Source organism: Alligator sinensis, unplaced genomic scaffold, assembly GCF_000455745.1.
Source record: "Alligator sinensis unplaced genomic scaffold, ASM45574v1 scaffold172_1, whole genome shotgun sequence".
Taxonomy (NCBI): Eukaryota; Metazoa; Chordata; order Crocodylia; family Alligatoridae; genus Alligator; species Alligator sinensis.
This window is the reverse complement of record NW_005842168.1, coordinates 430,766-451,980: the sequence shown is the minus strand read 5'-3', so window position 1 is coordinate 451,980 and position 21,215 is coordinate 430,766. Positions and strand designations below refer to the sequence as shown.

The 21,215-nt window shown below is 42.2% G+C and overlaps 1 protein-coding gene across 3 annotated transcripts in view; it reads left to right on the top strand.

Moving 5' to 3' along the window:
- The first annotated feature begins 5,968 nt into the window (after positions 1 to 5,968).
- Positions 5,969 to 21,215, top strand: part of SLC1A7 (solute carrier family 1 member 7) — a 94,746-nt gene continuing 79,499 nt past the window's right edge. Inside the window, exons 1-2 of one of the 3 annotated variants that reach the window (XM_025206659.1) lie at positions 5,969 to 6,109; positions 7,499 to 7,578. In XM_025206659.1, coding sequence (XP_025062444.1) covers positions 5,969 to 6,109; positions 7,499 to 7,578 — 221 coding nt within the window. Of the gene's footprint in view, positions 6,110 to 7,498; positions 7,579 to 11,891; positions 12,022 to 12,729; positions 12,798 to 21,215 lie in introns of those variants that run through there. The other 2 variants (XM_014520906.2, XM_006025794.2) reach the window with 2 other exon arrangements.

Genomic DNA, 21,215 nt, shown 5'->3' with positions numbered 1-21,215 from the left:
CGCGCCCCTCAGTGCGGGCCCGACCGCGGCCTAGCACAGGCCCGAGGCGCGCTCCTCAGAGACAGCCGCCAGATCAGCGCGGGGCTACGAAGGTGTCTGCTTATGAAGCAACAACCCCCCGCCATGATCCACCTGTAGCTCTTCCTTGACATCCTCTGTCTTTTCTCTTCTCCTGCACCTGTGGGGAGCTGTCAGGGTCTGGGGCTGGAGCGCCCCGGTACAAACCCGGCGGCCCCAGCTCTGCTCACCAACCCCAGTAGAAACGTGCAGCTGGCTTTGCATGGCATAATTTCGGGATTTGCCAAGGCTTTCAGAGCACCTGCGCACACAACGCACACACTTGTGATGAAGCATGCCAGTAAGATGGCGAAGCTGGGCGCTGGGAAGTTAGAAACTACCACGAGGAAGGTCGCTTCTGCAAATTAGTTTGGCCTCCTGGAGTGTGTACGTTGGGATTCAGTCTTTAATGACAGGATCACACGCTTTTTTTCCCCACATGCTTTTCTTCAAGAGAAAAATAGAGGACGTCAAGGCGTCTGGTTTTGTGTTAATAGAGGACAGAGGAGCAGAAAACCAGAACCGTCCTCTGTGATGGCCGCCCCAGCTCCCATGTGAGGGGAGACCCGAGAGGCCGTTGCAAAACAATTAAAGAATTTATTTGATTTTTTTGCAAAAACCTTGTTGGTCTAATAAAAGATATCGCCTCTACTACGAGTCCTGATTGCAAAACGAGGCACTTGAGGGGACAGGAGCAGGGCGTGCGGGAGACTCAAGGGCAAACAGAAAGTCTCTGGGGATTTGGTGCCGACTCCCTCGCAACGCAAGAAGGAGCAGTCTCGTTCTCTGTTCCTTACGCCATTTATGATTGCGCTTTTCCAGCCTTTTGCTACATACATTTACCAGCAACAAACCCCAGACCTGCTTCAGTTAATGAAGTTCGGCCTCACCGAGTCTGCCCCGTTGTAATAGTCCGGTTCAAAGTGTAGTGAGCATGTTTGTTATTGCCCTGAAATAGAATAGTTTTCTGATAGCATACTGTTAGGTTAACAATAATTTGGATTATTAAGAAGTATTAGCTTTGCAGCTGAATACAAGACATGACCTGTGGCCTAGCAATGCCACAGACCACAAGGCAGAATGAGAGCTAAGCCTTTGCTTGTGTCAAGTAATCATTTTAACTGTGTTAAGCATTTTCTGAGTAAAATGCAGCAAGTGGATCTGTGTCTATGTGCTGTAAACCAGATACAGCGAGGAACAAGATAACACAAAGAAGCCATTGTTCTAAGTACAGTGATCATGTCCTTAAGAAGTATCTATCACTGCAAGGTCTTGCTAACCTATCATAATGTTACTGTTACTTAACTTTTAGCTTTTAAAAAGTGCTAGTTCAGCTTAATAGAAATATGCTGTTGTGAAGATTTGTGAAGCACCGCCCAAGTATTGCTTTTGTTAACCCTGTAGTCTTGCCTTGTTGTAAAAAGTATAAAAGATCGCCCCACCCTTTAGGGGGGGCCATTTTGCCTCTTTGCTGGCTTAATGGTCATTGCTCGAGCAAATAAACTGCAGTAAACTTTACCCGCGTTGTCTGGTATCTATTGCAGCTAGATAACAAACTTTAGGGAGTTTTCTCCCACCACAAAAGCATGATCTGCCCTGCCTGTGAGCTAATATGGTATAAGACTGCAATTTCTGCCTGTTTGAGATCTGTAATTTTCACTGCTCTCTTTCCAGGCCAACACAAGAACGAGGGGCCCGCAAACGACAGGAGCAGGCAGGCAGGTTAAAACAAACAACCAAGCAGCCTTTGTCACCTGGCCTGTTGCTCCCCGGCACAGCTCGGTGCCGCCCGGCCCCGTGGAAGCTGCCCGGTCCACAAAGGGAGTGGAGGAAAGGGGCGCCCGTCGCTGTTGAGCAGGGGAGCAAGGGGCATGGCCGGTCATCAGCACTTTCTAGGCCTTAAATGCTGGAAGCTGCACGTGAGAGGAATGGTAGAAAAAACCTTGGTCAGACCCAGGTCACCCAACCTTTCGGCATCTGCTCTCTGCCCCTGTGCGACACAGGCCTATTTGCCATTTTAGGGGTTCGCGGACAAAAGGCCCACCAAGTGAAGGCAGACAAGGTTCCTTGGGTGAATTTGATATCTTTTATTAGACCACCAAGTGAATGCACTCAGAAAGGGAGGCTACTCAAACAAAACAGGGATGGGATTGGAGGTCAAAGGTTCAAAACAAGTGCACCAAGCAGGGGACACCAAGCAGAGGCCGGGAAGGTGGGCCCCGGTCCAGGCACACGGGATGGAGGTGGTACAGGGCCCAAGGCCCTGTTTCCAGGATGCAGGACTGGACTGATGTGGAGCTGGTCCCTGGTCCCAGCACACACCGCTGAGCAGGGCAGCACAGAGCCCTGGGGCCCCAGTCCCAGCAAACAGGACTGGGTAGAGGCGATGTGGGACCCAAGGCCCTGATCTCAGCCTGTGGGGCCAACTGGAGGCAACACAGGGTCCTGTGGCCCCATCCCAGCACAAGGGATTGGAAGGAGGTGGCACAGAGCCCTGATCCCAGCACATGGGGCTGGGTCGGGGCAGCATATGGCCCCCTCCTGGCACGTGAGACCAGACCAAGGTGGCGTGAGGCCCTGGAGCCAGACTTCAGAAGATGCAGGGTCCAATCTGGGTGTGAAGGTCCAATTCTGGCACGCAGAGTCTGATCCAGCCCATGGACCAGCCTTGCACCACTCTTTTGGCCCATAGGACTAAATTGCTGAGCACCACTGGTGTAGATCATTCACTTAGTGGAGGACTAGAGCACATGACATACAGAGAAAAGTAAGCAGAGCTGGGATCATTTAATCTGGTGAAAACTCGGGGATTTGATACCAGGTTTGCAATACAGAGAGGGCTTTTATAAAGGGGATGGTGATCAACTGTTCTTTGTGTCTCCAGGGGACTGGACAAGTAGTAATGGGCTTAAATTTTAACAAGGGAAATTGAAGATGGACATTAGGAAAATATTTCTAACTACAGAGTAGTTAAGTACTTGAACAGACTACTTGCAGAGAGTCTGGAGCCTCCATCACTGGGAGTTACAATTGTCTGGGATGGTTTAGATTTGGACAAGGCTGTGAGGGTTGGACTCGCCAACCTCCTGAGGTCCTTTTCTGCCTTTTTTGGCTGTGATTCTGAGGGCCCTGCTACATGTTCAAATTAAAGCTAGATAGAAACCAGCTATGGGGTTGTTACACATTTTCAAATACTAACTTTATAGCTTATTCATTCTTTTTCTACCTGGATGGTCATTTCTATCATGTTCATAATTTGAACATGTAACTGGTCTAAATTTATTACACAATGAGTTCATTGTGTGATAATTACTTTGCACTTGTGGCTGGTGTTACTTTGCGTGTGTGGCCGGCTTAATTTTATTGAACAGTTAACTGGTTAATTGCATAATATATGTAATGTACAGTAGGGACCTGTGATATCAGTTACAACTCTCCCAGATAGCTTGTGTGAGGTGCTGAGCATCTTGCAGAATCAAATTCACCTCTGTCTTTGTTAGGCCAATGGGATAACCCCATTTTACAGATGGGTAAACAGAGAGCTGACATGTCCTGTCCAAAATCATAGTGCTTCACTGAGTTTTTTGCTGCTTTTAGTTGATTAAAATTTGTCTGGACCTTAACAGTTTAGACTGAAATATTCATCTCAGATGTCTGCCTAAGTATGCATATTATTTGGAATGTTTCAACAGAAACAGTTCAGGTGTTTATAAGAAATAAGTGAGAGAAAATATGGTTTCTAGTCCATATGCAAACATTTTTATGGCCATTTCCCTGAAAAGAGGAATGGGATTTTGCACATGCTAAGGAGAGACCTGCTAAGAGTTTGGCAGCTCAGTTCTCAGAGGAACTGTGTGCATCCCAACCCAGAGCTGCCCCTCTTTCCCCCAGGGCTCGTTGTAACACCAGGCACAGGTAGTAAAAATAGAGAAACTTCCTCTATGTTTTCAGTGACCCTAGTGAGGCTACCCAGACAGGCTGGAGAAGGAGGAGGCCTGTCTGAAACACTGAAAGGGGCAAAGACAGACTATGTAGGAAGAGGAAAGACTCACGTCAGTATGAGGCAGATGGAAACTGGGCAGAAACAGGTTATAAGGGAAAGGGGAGATTGACAGACTGCAGGCACGGTCAGAGAAGAAAGCATAGGCAGGCTCTGTAACCACTAGACTACACTCCCTGAACTAGACCTCAGGTTTCCTGACTGGTCATTCCTTTACAGCCTGTTAATGAGCTGTGATATGTGTCATGCCCCCCCCCAGGAGATGGCCCTCCCAGATGATAACCTGCCCTGGCTATCAATTACATAGCTGCCTCTGGTGGCAGAGATCTGTGATGTAGACCAGTGGAGTTCAACGTTTTGGCCCTGCAGGTCAGATGAATGGTGCAGGGCCAGTCCGTGGACTGGATCAGGCCCATGGGCTGGGAATTGAGTACCCCTGATATAGACCTAGCAGTTCCAGCTCTGGTCACAAACCATAGTGGAAACTCACATGTGGCTTTGCATGGCATAATTTCAGGATTTTCTTAGGCTTTTATTTAAAGCCTAGGAGAGCACCTGTGCACACAACACACACACTTGTGATAAAGCACATTAGTAAGATGACAAAGCTGAGCACTCAGAAGTTAGAAAGTACACTAAGGAAGGTTGCTTCTGCAAATTAGTTTGGCTTCCTGGAGTGTGTACGTTGTGATTCAGTCTTTATTGCCATGATCAAATGCTATTTTTCCAAAGAGCCCTTGCCTCAATGCAGGACACTGCATTCACCTATTGAGCAGTAATTCAGTATATTGTTTTTCCTCTTTCTTCAATATGTAGTCCCATGCCTTATGTACTGCGTGCTTATTCGGTGCGTGTTTCTGAAGACAGAACTGCTTTCTCATGGGCTTTTCTATGGCACTCGTATGTAATATACAGTGCTAAATATAATGTTGTAACCCCCACAAATATACAGTACGTTATATGTTTAAAAACATTGCAAAATGCTAAAATAATGGTTCAAACACTGTAATAAAACTACAGTGAGTAGTAGCAGCATATGGCAAACAGTTGCAGCAGTATATTTTTGTGAGAGATTCACTTTATAATTCTAACAATCAGTGTTTGAATTCAATTAATGTGATGCTTAGACATCCCAAAGGAAAGCAAAGCAATCCATGTGGCTTAGTCTGATAATCCCCTGAAAGTAAATTGGCCCCCGCTCTAATCAACATAGTAGAGGAGGAAAAAGTGAAATCATTTCAGTCTCAAGATAACAACAAATCCTAAATCTCATCCCATGCTTTGTATGTTTTTCTACAGTGGAATTCTCTGTTCCTTAGGATGTAGTTAGGATTGCACTTTTCCAGCCTTGTGCTACATACATTTACCGGAAACAAAACCCAGACCTGCTTCAGTTAATGAAGTTTGGTCTCACCAAGTCTGCCCTGTTGTGATAGTCTGGTTCAAAGTGTTATCTGCCCTGCCTGTTAGCTAATACTGTACGACACCATACTTTCTGCCTGTTTAAGATCTATAATTTTCACTGCTCTCTTTCCAGGCCTGAATATTAGGACACTGTAATGCAAAGGTTGAGCAATGCAAGACAATATTATTTTTCTTTTAAATGGCTGTCCCCTTGTTTTGAACGACTACTACATTCTGTTCTAATTTTCCAGAGTTCCCTAATCTTCTTGCAGGTTCTTAATGATGTAGTCAATAATAGGATTGTTGGTATTAAATTGGAACAATAATGCCAGCTGCATGCTTGGTGGCTATTGGCAGAAGGGTGACCTTGCAGGTCAGCTAAGCAGTACTGGAAGTGCTTTGATCTGATCTATACAGAGCTAGAGCTGCCTCTATTCTAACCACAGAAGCTGGCGAGGTCTCTCTTCATGGGATGCTGATTCTCCTCCAAAGAGCACTGAGGAGAGCATGGCAATGGCTTTTGATGCAATGCTGGCTCGGATCAAGGATGTTTGTAAAAGAAATGGCTTGCTCATTCTCTCAGTATTGTCTGTCATAGTGGGATGTCTGCTCGGCTTCTTCCTTAGGACCAGGCGACTCTCTCAGCAGGTTAGTAACAAACAAACACGGCACTGGGTCGGAAATGCCATAGCTATGTAACAAAGCATGAGACAGAACAACCTCCAGGATTTCAGGACGGACACTCCAAGATACGGACGTATTTGTTTGCCTGTGTAATACTGTATAGGAGACTACTTTGTTTCCTGTGGGTCTTCCTGCAGATTTTACCTACAATATGTTACACAAACTATCTGTCCTTAAGACAACTGTAGGTCTGGTATAAGAAGCACATTGTAATGTTACATGTGTAGTTAAAAACACAGGGCTCTGAAACTCAATGAAGTAAATTATTGACTAGAAGTAGTGAAACAGTAACCTGTTAAAACCCGGTGAAAGGGTACATTTCATCTGAACCTATATATTCCCTCCAAACACACACCTTCAATGGAAACAGTAGGAACCATTTTCTGATTCAGATACTCAGAGTAACATATGCTCATTTTACATTAAGTGTTGTTTATAAGAACCACATTGAGATATCCCATTTTTTTAAAAAAACAGGTCATTACATTCACTTGGGGATTTCTCCTCAAACACATCTCTGCTGAACTGTTTGGAGGTGCTCATTTCTTTTTGTCCATATTAGTCTAACAGACTAGATAAGCAGCATGAAATGCATCACTGAATTTATACTTTTTGCCAAAGAATATAAACTTTTATTTTTAAAAACTGGTATTTAAAAAAATGTGACAGCTAGACCAGTTGTTTTCTGCTACATGTTAAAAACTTTCCAAGTCCACATAGTAATTTTCATCAAATTAAGTGTGCAAAATGAAGAATGCAGGGATTAGACGGTGAGACCTATTAATAGCAGCCCCCAAGAGACATTTTATTTAATATTTTACATCTCTGAAAGACGGATGGACAATACCATTTAGTTAATATGAAGTAAACCTTGAAGAAGGGCTAGGATTTTACTGATCTTTGGGGCTGCTGTCTGTGGCTAACAAATTCTCAGTAGCACCTATTTCACTATATTGCTGCTAATGCAGTACACATCCACACACACACATATATATATACACTCATATATAGTAAATAACTAGGATTATGTAATGAATTTAATTCAGACTAAAGTACTGTTTTACTCATAGACATTTAAATACTATGGCTCCAATATATATGTTATAAAATATCTATTTGAGTCATTGAATTTCAGTGTCTGAGTAAAACAATATTTTAGTCTCTCCTGAATTAGAATTCATTACCTCATTCTAGTTATTTACAACATTCCATCAACTCCCACTACCTCAACCATCAGAAGTGATATGCAGTAGCTGCAAGTAATGTAATCATACCAGCAGCTGTAATATGGGATATGAAAAAAAGATATCTGGCACATCAAAATAATAAACACCTCTCTCCATATACTTATAGGAAATTAGTTATTTCCAGTTCCCTGGGGAGTTATTGATGAGGATGCTGAAAATGTTGATTCTACCACTAGTTGTCTCAAGGTAAGTAAATATATCGATTTCACCCATAATTTCAGTCTCCTAATGAAGCAAGAAAACCCATCTTTTTGTTGTTACTGAATTACTGCTTGAGAGCAAGAACCATTGCTGAGAACTGTAGAGTGCATTCATGTTTGTGAGGGATTTATGTACATAATTTGAAAATACATGGCTTCAGCCATTCTGGATCCACAGAAACATCTTGCCAGAATTTCCTGCAGAAGCATTATTTGTCTATAAACTAGTTTTTAAATGAATTTACCTTCCTTTACTTCGTCAAGGATGATTTGTATATTTGAAGCAAAACAAAAAATTAAAATGGAGTGTAAATCTGTCACCGTATCAAACTAAATCTAAACATCAGACTACAGTGTAGCAATAGAAATAACAAATCGCATGCAAATCATATGAAATGGCACAAGTAATTTAGAATCTTCTAAATTGAAAGAGACAAAATTGCAGCATGATGATTATTAAAACAGCATATATGGCCACTGACGACCATATGTTTGCCATTTGCTTTAATTAGAGTGGTGGGAGCTTTGAAAATGAGACTCATAAATCACTTGGAAAACAGAAAAAAAAACCCCAAGGTAGATCATGGACTTGAAATATCCCCTCTGTCTCCTTCTAGGAATTCATGAAATACAAATGTGTGTTGTCTGATATCCTGGCTGCATAGTAGGGTTTCTTACTGCGTTTCTATTCTACATCACTTTTAATGTCATTCTCAAAAAAATGATTTCAACCGAATGGGAAACATTTTGTTTAATCAATGAGAGAAAACTGAGAGGAAAAATGGGGTGTGTAAAATATGTCTGAATCCTTACTGGCAGCATTTGCCAAAGGTGACTCTAAGGGCTCATTTAGTCAGACCTTCTATAAAAGGGCCCAGAGCAATGAGAAGGAATTTGGTTCCAAACCCAAAGCTAGTTTTTTGCTTTGCTTTGGTTTTGCCAAAAAATCCTATTGCTGTTGGAAAGCACCTGAGAAAGAGTTTGACTAGGAAAGAGCATCCACAGCTGGGAGAATTGGGTTAATGTTAGTGTCTCTCTTGATTTGGTAGGGTGTGCTACACACTTCTAATATTAGCAGTGTAGGATCCTGTAAGCCGGGGGTGTTCAAACTCCTCTGTCCCTTTCCCCCTGTCCTCTGGCCACATCTGAACTGCAGGGCTCCTTGCAGGCCAAATCCAGACATGGCAGTGGTGGTAGGGTGAGTGGCAGCCACCAGTGTGTTAACTAATGCAGCCATCACTCATCCCCAGAAGGGCTCCATACCCTGGATTTCAGTGGTGGGCTCCACCTATGAATTCCTGGCCCCTCTACAAGCCCTTCAGGGCACATACCATGGTCCACAGGTCATACAGTTGGCACCCCTGCTGTAAGCATTCTTTATCAGTAAATTAGCATGACTTGTGCAGAAAAGTGTGGCCAATAAACATGCAGTTCAGCAAATTCCTTAAGGAAATATTTCAAGCAAAAATCAAATGTATTACATACAGTGTCTTTAATACTTACATATCATACAAACTATAGCATTTTCTCTGTACCAACTATTATTATTCTTATATTATTATAGCATGCATTTAAGGTGATTGTAATATTCTATATGGTGTTCCTAAACCAGTGGTTCTCAACCTTGTTATATATAAGGCATCCCTCGGAAAATGCCAGGGCTTAATTTTCACTCCCTTTTTGACTACAGAAAAATAACAGTCAGTCTTCAGTTGCAAGAACTCAGGAAGACCTCAACAGGCCAGAATATTTTTAACACTATGGATTCCTGTGTAAAATCTCTGGGTTTTTCTTGTAAATCGTGTTTGCACACCAAACAGTGCTAGTATCGTATGGCACTGTATTGGATGGCACCTTGTGGCATCCTTGAAAAGAACTTGAGGCATCCCTAGGTGCCCTGGTACTCTAGTTGAGAATCACTGTCCTAGACTGTCATCCCTTTGTGGTTTGTAAGCTGCTGGTTGTTTGGCACAGCTCTCGTGCTGTACAATTCTGGGAGCGCTTTGGGCTCTATAAGTATAACAACCTTAATGATAATAAAAATTGAAATAGCCCAGATCTTTAGCTATTGTTTAGAAATGCATCATATAGGCCAGGAAGGGTATGCACAGCTTTGTGCTAGGCTGGCTGCCATAATTTAGAATAGCTTTTCATCTGCTCTATGTTGCTCTGGGTTGTTCTGATGTAACAGCCAGGTATCAGTGGGACATAGCAAAGCTCCTGCCATGTTTTCTATGCTGACAGCAGCAAGGTGGGGACATGCCAGCTATGCTTAGCTTACCCTACCAGAGAGTCACTTCACCCTGGAGTAGCTTTCCCATGCCTACCAATCCCTTACACAGTGCCAGAATCTGGCAGTGGTACAATGCAAAGCTACCAGATGGCTGAACAGCATTGCAGCTTGTTGCTCTTGCTGTCCTTGGATTTTTTCTTAAAGCCTCAGTTCCTGGAGTCAGAGGAACACATCAGCATTTCAGCTTTCATTTAAAAACAAGTTTCTAGTCTCTCAGCTCCAGGGAAGAGCTTAAAATGTGAATTCTTAAGTCTCAAAGAACAAACCATCAGAGTCCAACTCTGTATACTCTTTTAAATCTCTTGGTTTGTAAATTGACCTAATGCTTTTTGTAAGATGGGGCCAGTTTATGCTATCTGAAAGACTGGCAACATTTCTATAGATTGTGCACTATACAATATTTAATAGAGTTACAGAGAAGGGAAATAGGAGATTTTCAGGGAAGAGTTGTAGTGCAAGGGAGAATCACCCATGAAGAAAGAGTGGGATATGGGATGAAGGCTTGAATAGGGCCACAAAAGAGCAATGTCCTTTTCCAAACCTTCTAGGACTTTTTCACTTTTATCTCCTCTTCCTTGAAAGAAATGGCAGGAACAGTGGCCTGCAGGGGAAGCCCAGCATTGTTGACAGACAGTCTAAGGATGGCCAGAGCTTCTGGGACTTGCTCCCAGTTTCTGCAGCAAGGCTGGACATGCTCAGCTCACAGTGGAAGAATTGAAAGGAATTTAAAGGAAACCTAAGCATATCTACTGGAGCAAAGCTGTTTGATTTTTATTTTAAATGCTACATATTGGTAGGTATACAAGTCAGGACTACAACAAAGTATTCCAGAAAATGTGCCCAGTTGTACTCTGGTTAATGTCAATAGGAGTTTTTCCCTTAACTTTAGTGGGAGAAGCTGGCACAATGTACTTGTAAAACCAAACAATAAACCAGGCTGTAATAGGGAACAGTCAGCCCTGTTGAGAGACCCCAGCTGTGGCACATGGATAGAGAGTGAGACTCCCACTAAGGGCTTTAAAAAGCTCCCAGAAAAGAATTCCGAGGAGAGAAAAGTGAGCATGAGCTAAACAGCCTGCTACATGGAGGGAGCAGAGTGAAAAGGCTCCCCTCCTAGCACTGGGGACAGGACATATGGGTTGGTTTTGTTTGCTTATTTATTTGTTGGTTTATTGCTTAAAAACTATATCTTATTTGGAAGGACTGGTTGAGGAACTCCTCAAGGAGCAAAACCCACCTGCAGAAGCTGCCTGGTTACCTAAAGGAGTGTCATAGCTTCTTCCAGCTATCAGAAATGAAAGGCACCCCAGTGTCAAAGCAATTTAACTTCAAACAGCTGTTACTATCTGATATGCTTATGTAAAAGTGTTTCCTGGTATTGGTACAGGGGACAGGTGTCTCCAGAAAAGGAGAAAAGCACTTCTTCTAGACCTCTTTGTGGAGAGACTCAGGGCTAGATCCAATAAAAGACTTAGGCACTTATGAGTTAGGTGCTGCAGTGTCTAACTTTTAGGCAGGTGGCCCCCAGAGTGGGAGCATGTAGTAGGTTCCATGTGCATTGCACAGGAAGAGTCAAATGCTTCTGAATGATGCTGCAAAAACACTTGGAAACAAGGAGCCATTCAGAGCCATCCAGAAATGCTCCAGAGGGGGCTGTTTCTTAACCTTTATCCTCACCACAGTTTGGGGGTCTGACCAGAAGGCTGTGGTCCACCTCCATTCTTCCATAGAAATAGGCAGGATTGTTGTGGTGGTGTTGCCAGTGCTCACCTTTTATATAACAGCCTAGTGGCTAGAATACCCTCTCAGGAAGGGGAGGCCTGAATTCAATTACCTCCTCAGTTCGAAGGAGTTCAAACCCCCATCTCCCAGAAGAGAGCCCTATGTACCAAGCTATAGGATGTTCTGAGTTGGGCCATGACCCACCCTCCAGCTGAAGTTGTTTTACTGTGCAGCAAAACTGTTCAGATTCATTGGGCCAGAAAAAAAGAATACTTTGGCATTAGGGTGCTTGTCTAGAAGAGGGAGTCCTGGGCTCCAAGCACTGTTTCTTTTTTTTACATTAAATTGTCTTTGGAAAAAATACATAAAAAGTCCCTGAAGCAAGGACCAGAGCACAGGATGGCCTCTTCCCAGGTGAGTGCCCTTTCAGCAAAGCTGCAGTCATTCTTGCTCTTGCTCTCCTATAGCTCTATGAATATTGCCTATACTGTAGGCACCTGTGTCCTTGATTGGATCTAGCCCTAAGTACTGAGAAGATATGGAGACTGAAAGACCTTTGTACCGCTAAAAGAGGTCTCTCAAGTCAGAAAGGAGCTATACCAGCAAGGTAGAGCGGTGAAATTCAAACTGCTTGTGCCTGTAACTTTCAAAATCACTGAATCTTGCACAAGAACAGTGTAATTCTTTTTGAAGAGAAAGATCATAGGAACGAGTAGAGTTTAAGAAGAAACAGCTAAGACAGGATGCACAGAAAATGCTCTAAGTATCAAATATGTTAAGAAAGAGACTTTTACCAAAAGGCAGGGGAAGATGTTATGTGGCTATTAAAATAATGAGGTTAATTATAATGATATTAAAATATTTAGAGACTACAACATATGATGGAAGAATTATTACAAGATCATTTCTGGCACTTGAAAAATCTAGTTCTAAAATCTTAGAAATGGCATGTAGTTTTATTCCAAAATGAAATAAATCTTTGGCTCCGAGATTTTGGACCTAATGTGGCTGTTATTGGAATTGTTGTAGATCAGGATTAAACCCTGTACATGTTAGCAGGTGGCTAGAAACTAAAAAAAAATCCCTCTGGAAATATCAGAAAGGTTGGTTTAAGTGTGTAGTCTCAAAGAACATTGAATTTGAAGACAGCAGGAAATGTCAAGACCTTTTGAGAGAAGCAGTTGTGACAGGTATGAGAGAGTAATATTTGGGCTGAATAACAATCATAAGTGTTTGAGAGAGTTTACAGTCTGTTCTTGAAATACTCAAGGGGGGAAATGCCACAAGATCAAACTTTGGACACTGATAAATGTAGCTGTAGTTGTCTGATGTATTGTACATACTGTACGTGCCCATATACACACTGGATGCTGAGATTAAAACAGTTCTATACTCTTTAAAGAGTAGAGGAAGTGAGAATACTAACTGGCCAGGGAAAATGTAACAGGTTACTGGTATAAACCAGATCTTGAATTTATAACCTGCACCTGGACCATGCTCATCCTCTGCCCATTTCCTTCCCAGTGATTTTGGGGCAAGGGCTGTCTATTATTCAATGTCTGCAAAAGCCCTCAGGGGCTTTGATTCTGATGTGGATGCTGTTGCAATGCAAGGTAGAACATGTTTTCTCTTTATATGAAGAATATTACAGTAAAAGTCTGAGCACCAGGCTTCACCTCCAATCAGTATGGATGTGCTTAACGCAAATGAGGTGAATGGGAGATGCAAATTCTAATCTCACTTGCCTGGGCCCAGACCATTAGCTAGACTCATTCACATTAGTGAACAATCTGAACCAAAGTTTTAGACTTTACCAAGAAACTACTGCTGTATAAACAAAGCTCTGTCCTATTTATGTGCTTAATAATAATACTGTACTATACTACCTAACCCAGCAGAGGGCTCTGTTCTAGAAGACTAAACATCTTTAATTGTATCTGAATATCCATCCATGTTATCCAGCACTCAGATGCACTGAAAGCATATAAACCAATGTCATCGGTGGCGTATTAAAACTTGTGCAAGTGCCAACTTCTTCCTATCCAAATCCCCATCCCAACCCACCCCCCAAAAAAACACTAATCTCTCTGAATCTGTTTTAATATAACCCTTATTTTTTAATTCTTTGATTTATGACCCTCACGCAGAGTTAATACTACTCCATGGCGAATGGATAGGCTGGTGATAGGCTGAAATTCTTACCTAGCTATCACATTCCTTGAATGTTTAGCATGATTAATCAGACCAAATTTCAGTAGTTGGTGCCTGTATCTCCCCCTGATTACCAAAAGCACTGTCCTTTCTGGGAAGTAAACAGCTGTTCAGGACTTCCTGGCAGCACCATCTCACATTAATTAGTGCTAATGTAAAAATTCTGGCCAAACATATGCTTCCCAGACTACAGAAGAAACAATTCACAAACATGGAGATCAGCTACAAATTAGGAAGGACACTGCCTGCCAAATAACCGTTGGTGGCATGAGTCCCTTGTAGCTGATGATGACATGGCAGGGCCATAATGGGCCCGCAGGCCTATGCCTATCAAGTCCAGATGAAGATCTTCCCCAGGCTGGCCCAACAGTGCACAGCCATCAGCTATATAAGATTCAGCATATAGCCCTGAGGGTTTAAGGTACTCTTGAAGTTTGGAAGCATATTTTGATGCCCACTCTAAGGTCATAGGTCACCTTCATGCAGCATGGCATGAACAGGATTAGCCCTAAGATGCATTACTTTGTCACAGAGAAGTAGATGGAAAGCAGCTGTCCATGTTTGCTCTGCCACACACATAATCACAGAGCGGTCTCAGAGAGACACATTCTTGACAGCTAAGTCTTTCCATAAGGCTCTAAAATCCAGGTCAGCTCACTGTGGAGTCAAAGGCTTTCATTACATTAAATAAAAATAACATAGAGATCAAGATTTTGTGGTTGGTGTTCCTGCTGGGGTTGCCAAGCAGGGGAATTCATGCTGATTTTATGCCTGGGGCCCACATTATGATTCCAGAAGCTTCCTTTTTATATGGTGCTACAGCTCTCAATTGAGAAATCAGAGAGAAGACCTTGTCAGCATGGCCAGAAGTGAGATTCTGCTGTAGCTATGACTATCAGATCTCTCTCCTTTGCCATTATAGATTTTGGTCTTGTGGGAAACTAGCTGTATCGCAAATCAGCCGATCAAGAGCTTGTGACTGTAGATTTCAGCAGGGATGCTGTCCAGACTGCGTGGCTTACCGTCCTTCATAGATGTTTCACATGTAGGTAGCAGCTCATCCTCCTCTCTGCCAGTAGCCATACTGACACTGAGAAGATATTGAAAGTGTTGATCTTAATGTCTCTTTATGCCTTTACAGTCCATACATTTTTGTCTCTGCTTTTGGCTGGTGCGTGTTACCATGTCCCAGGTCAATCTGTTCGCTGCCTTGATTGCAGCATGGGATATGTGAATGAGGTGTCTGTCACCATATGCCTTCACTTTGTCAGCTTTGATGCTCCACTAGAGATCCTTCATGTGACACAGCCTTTCACAGGAAGTCCAAGTCAGGCTTTCTGTAACCCAGCAAGCCAGCAGCAGAGTCCAGATGAGCAAGCACAATTTCATGAAGACTTCCTGTTCAAGCTGAAACTAAAAGGCTGTGCCATTGTCATCATACCAGTCTCGGTGTCACCTCATTAGAGAGCCAACGGAGGTGGCACTCAGCATCATAAAAGGCTTGCCACTTTTCCTCAGTGTTACCTTCGGTAGAAAAGACTTCAGCAGCAGACAGAGCAGCAGTTAGCTTCTTTACATACTTCTTTACAATTGCCTTTTCGCTACTTAGTTTTCATAACCAGCCTTCATGGTTGCTTTGCAGGTATTATACAATGTTTGGGTCAGGGAAGCAGTTAGCCATGTTAATTTGAAGTCTGATGTTTGGGGCAATTTCTAGTGACAATTTAGAGCAAATCATGCTGTAATCCATCCAATATGGTGCCACACGTGGCAGAAATTATTCTGCAGTAGTTTAAGGCTTTCTCTGTTCTGTTCAGGGCCTATTCAGTTGGCGATGGTCCCCATTTTGTGCTTGGCTTACAAAAAAAAGGAGCAAGGTACCATTCATGTTGGCACTTATTGCGTGTTGACCTAACATGCAAGGCCAGGCTATGGCCTACCTAGGCATGCCAAGATAAATTTGTCAGATTTGGGGAGAAAACTATCAAGGGTATCCAGCTCACCACAGAAGCTTTCCTCTTTCCTTTTCAGGACTTGTTATAATTGATATATAACCATTCAGGATGTCATGCTAAGCTAGTTGACAATGCCACTTCCAATTCATGGGGCCTGAGAGATGAGGATGTAATGCAGCTGCCTTAGGGTGGCACTAAGCCTGCACAATACAGGCACCACACTAGGACAGGGCTGCCCTAGTATGAGCTGCATAATGCTTAGTAGCTTGACTTAAACTGTGCCTATGATTCTACTATAGCTGAGTTCCTTTAGAGACTCAGCCCATTTTCTTTTGCTTCGGATTTAATTATAATTTGTTATTTAACACTAACAATTTGCTAGACGGGTAGGAAATGGAATGTATCCATTTCTGAATCACAGAGAAACTAATTTCTTTTGTTCATATTTCATATTTCAACACCTACATTTGGGCTGGGTTCATTTTGTTACGTTAAAATATTACAATGCTTAGCCCTCCAAGTATGTTATGCATGACACAGGTGTGTCTATATTAATTTATAATTTAGTATATTTATTGCTGGATACATCTGAGAGTGTAATAAGTGTTTGGGTACTTTGCCTTTTTGTGGCAAAATTAATGACTAAATATAGAATAATCTTCCGTTAAAGAGATGTCTATCCATAATGTCATCAGTTCTGGTAATTCTTTATCCTTCTGCTTAGATTCTCCAGTGGGTCATCCTCACACATACCGTTTAATTAGGAAACTACTTCATTAGAGCACCTCAAAAGGGCTTTTCCTGGTTTGGGGGGATTTGTTTGCCCTTCAAGACCTGCTTTTATTATACATCAAAATATTGTCTCAGTCTCCTCTCTGTTTTCTAATGGGACCTTAGTGATGTTCCAAAACTGTTGTTAAATATTTGTTCTTCTCTTTCAAGACCTATTTATTTGCAGAGTTCTGCCTGTGAATACTCCCTAAACAACTTAATAGTATATTCACGTTCTTTGAGGATTTGGGGCTTGCTTAAAACCTTCTTTGGGCCAGATCTTCAGCTTGTCCAACCACTGTCCCTCAATGTTTTGTTTGTTATCACTTTTTGGTGATGTTTGGTAATGTGATGCAGATTGGTGGTTCTGTACCAAATTCCCACTTTCAATTTGCTGCAAGGAAAACATTGCACCTTTAGATTTAGATTAGCACCTGCACACTGCATTTATAGAAATGTCTATCTCATCTAGGTCACTAGAATATCAGTCCTGGACAGATATACAGCTCTCTGAAGGAATTTGGCTGTTTGCTCTTTATGATCAAATTTAACCTAGGAAACCAAAAGGGGCATGTGTGCCATATCTTTGCATCAGCTAATCCTAGTTTTACATGAATGATGATGAGATCTGACCTGCGTGCAAGGCTATCACTGTTAATCCACTTCTGGTCCTGGGAAATCTGTTACTGTATTATCCTGACAAATTCACATAATTTGAATTTAAAAACTTGTCTGTATGATGTAAAGTGTCTTCTCCAGATCTCCTTTTTTGAATATCAGTCACCCCACTATTGGACAAGCACAAGCTAACACTAAACTGGGTACCCAAGAGAGAGTATCACAGTGAAATCATTTTAGTACTGCATTATCTAATGGGGTTGAGAAGTCACTGCAGCAATGTTGCCTATGACTTGATAAGGATCCTTCTTAGAATACTATTTATTCAGTCCTGGGCCTTTTGTTAAAACAATAGTAATGTTTTCCCCATAGAAAAATGATAATCTGCTCTTTGAAACATAAGTTTCTTTGTTTCGTAACATTAATATCTGTAACTTGTTCAAGCCACATGGTATCATGTCAGTATTTTTCATTTACAAATCTAATCTGAACATATCTCCCCAAAAGACAAGAACAGACTTCTTGTTACTGCTTAACTGTTTTCTTCTAAAATTAAGACCACAGTAAAGTTAAATACCTGTGTATAACACCAAGGGATGTCCTTGATTTAGCACAACATGCTTGTTTTCAAGGATGAATGCAGCTGGAGCCATAAGGGGAAGTTTGTGCTGTCCATTTCTGCCAACATAAAGTGTGTGCAAGTGTCCTTTACTAACTTGATCATGGTCATTGTGGTTAATTAAATAGAAATTGTAGGCATATACTGCAAAGCCGTGGAAGAGATCTCAAGGATAAGCAAGTCCAGGGCTGTTCAGATCTGGTGAGGCTGTGGGCCTCAGATGACACCAGCATGTGTTGCACAGGCTGCATGCTGTGGGGGTGGGCCCCTAGGACCCCCTCACCACATGGGCTGCCCCAGCAGCATGCAGACCCCCATCCTCAGCCATGCAGGCTACATTAGCAGGACATGGACCACTCCTCCCCTCCACAGGCCTTGCCCCCTTGCACAGCAGTGGCAGAGGTGGCTGCCCAGGCCCATGCCCTATATATTAACTGCTTGCAGACCCCATGTAGACTGTGGGCGACATCCTGGCCCTTTGTGGGCCACATGTGGCCTGCAGGTGGTCAGCTGGACAGCCCTAATGTAGTCCAACCCCCTGCACAGAAAAATGATGTCCTGTTCCTAAGCCATACCAAACATACATACTTTCTGAAAACCATAACTTCCCTAGGCATTTCCCATTGTCCTGTTATTCTTACAGTGAGTACATTTTTCCTCAGATTTGATCTAAATCTGCTTTGCTGTAATTTAAAAACTCACGGTGGCAAGGAAGAACAATTTTTTCCCCATATTCTTTGTGGCAGCTCTTCAAATATTTAAAGTCTGCTATCATGTCCTTTTTTCCAAAGTAAATGTACCTAGTTCCTTCAGCCTTTCTTCCTACAGCTTTTATTCCAACCCAGTTATCATCTTTATCATTTATACCTGGATCCTCTCTAGTTTCTCTACATCCTTCTAAAAATGTGGCACCCAAGATTGTATGGAGTAGTGCAGCTGAGACCTAACTACTGCTGAGCGGAGTGGCATTATCACCTGTCCTTTTTTTGCCACAGCATCACATTGCTGACTCATAATGAATTCATGATCCACCATAATCCCCAGATCCTTCTCATCCATGCTACCGCCTAGCCAGTTAGCCTCCATTCTGTATGTTTCTTCTTCCCTATAGCACTTTACATTTGTCTTTTTCAATGACATTTTATCTACAGCATAATCCTCCAAAATATTTGCAACCTCTCCCACTTATGTATTGTCTTCAGATTTGAGCAGTATATGATCTGTTCTTGCATCCAAGTCATTAGAAATGTTAAACAGCACTGAGCCCAACACAGAGCCCTGTGAAACAACCTTTGACACTTTCTGCCAGTCTGACATTAATCTATTAATAGTTATTCTTTGCTTGCTGTTATTCAACCAATTATACATTCTCCCCATGGTAATTCTTTCTAGTCCACATTTCCCCTATGAACTTACAAGAATGGCATATAGGACTTTGACAAAGAGTATCTGAAGTCCAGGTATATAATATCGAACACTTTCCCCTTAGCCATCAAATCAGTAACCTTGTAAAGAAAAAAATCAAAGTGGTTTGGCATGTTTTGTTTCCCACAGATCCATGCTAGAGATTGCTCTTTCATCCTCCAAATATTTGGAAATTGAATTTATAATTTGCTCTAGTAACTCCAGGTATTGATTGGTCTCTCTGTCCTTTGTCCACCCTTCTTCTCATTTTAAAGATTGACGGTATGTTAGCCTGTCTCCAGTTGTCTGGATCTTGTTCTTAGCAACTTTGTCAAGTTGTAACTTGTTTTTTGCCTTTGCTTTTCTGATTGCTGTCCCTACATGTTCATGATACTCCTTTGTATAATTCCTTATACCCTTTCTTCCTCTGTACATAACTCTTTCAATTGTCATAATACTAAAAAGCTCCTTGTGAGGCCTCATCAGTTCCTTGCTGTTCCTATCATCTTTCTAGTGCACTGGAACAGCTTGATGTCAAGCCTCCAATATTACATCCTTTAAAACTAGCCAGCCCTCTAGGTCTCCTTTTTCTTTCATTTTCTCTCTCCTTGGGAGTCCAATGGAACTAAACACTCAGCCCTTTCCTAAAAAATATTTGTTACATAGGGTCTATTGCCAAGGGAGGTATTCACTTTTCTTTCCTGTACAAAGAAGTGAGACTTAAAGAGGTGAGATGTAGGGTGAAAAGCAAAATTTGTCTTGAATGAGAGCAAAAGAAAAGGATTAGACAAGGTTAAGGTGAACTGGTCAAAGAGCAAGGTAATTTGCTGTAATCACATTGTTTTAAACGATCCATATTTCTACTATGTTGTAGAAATTAAATTAAAATGCACATGCTGACAGTCCTGTCATAAGAAATTGTCCCATCTAAATACACAGATGAAAATTCTACTCCACCTTCTTTGGAGACTACATATATTAAGCTATATATCAGTTCCTTGAATGTCTAGATAAGATTCATGAGCGTTAGCTGAGTTTAGACACTCAGGGCAGCCTCTCCTACATATTCTTTGTATTTGTCAGGAGGGTGAAAGGAGCTGTACTAGTTTAGGTATCTGCATGTGGTACCTTTAGCATGGGGATAATTCTTAGGGGCTATAGAACAGCACAGCAGCTGGACTATCAACAACCATCCAGATTCTTGGAGAGAGAGGCCTGGCCAGAGCCCAATGTTATAATGGCCTGCTGCAGCTATGGAAAATAAAGTGCAGTCTAAAGCATCCCCTGGGGTGCTCTAAGTTGCACCAGCTCCATGCTTGATGAGCTACAAAGCACACTGAGCCACCTTTCCTGCTCCCTAACCACCAACATCTACTTATGTGTCAAGCTCTGCTTGGTGAGAGCAGAGGATCTAGTTTTCACTCCCATGAAAATCTGATTACAGAAAAAGAGGAAAGAAGACTCATTAGCTTTTATTTTTTCTAATTTCAAGAAAAGAATTTCAATGAAAATTGAAATTGTTATTAGCAATTATAAGCAGATGACAAGAAGCCTATATCTTAGAGCTCTGCCTTCTTCAAAGTAGATGCATATGGTTGTTCTCTGTCCCGTGGTCTTTCTTGTTTTCCCCAATTTGTAATGCCAACACCCCACCCCTGCTTCTACAATTATGTCTGGAGGTAAATGTTAGCACTGGTGAAAAGGAGCTGGACTACCAGCCTGGGAAGCTGAATTCAACTTACCCACAGACCAGGTACAGCAGCACTACAATCTCCCTCCACTGCTCTGTTTATCAACTCTGCCCAAGAAGGCTCAGTCTTCAGAGACCCATACAGTCCTCAGCCCCTCTGCTGAGATTACTAAATCAGCCAGTTATGGTGACAGTTTTGTTACATGGATTTCACTTAACTAAGATCTGGTCTAAAACCATCAAAACCCTTGTACAGAAACCACCTAACCCGTGTTGGTACCTTTTGCTTTTTTATAAGCTGGGCTTGAATCACAGAATCATAGTAATGAAGGGCTGGAAG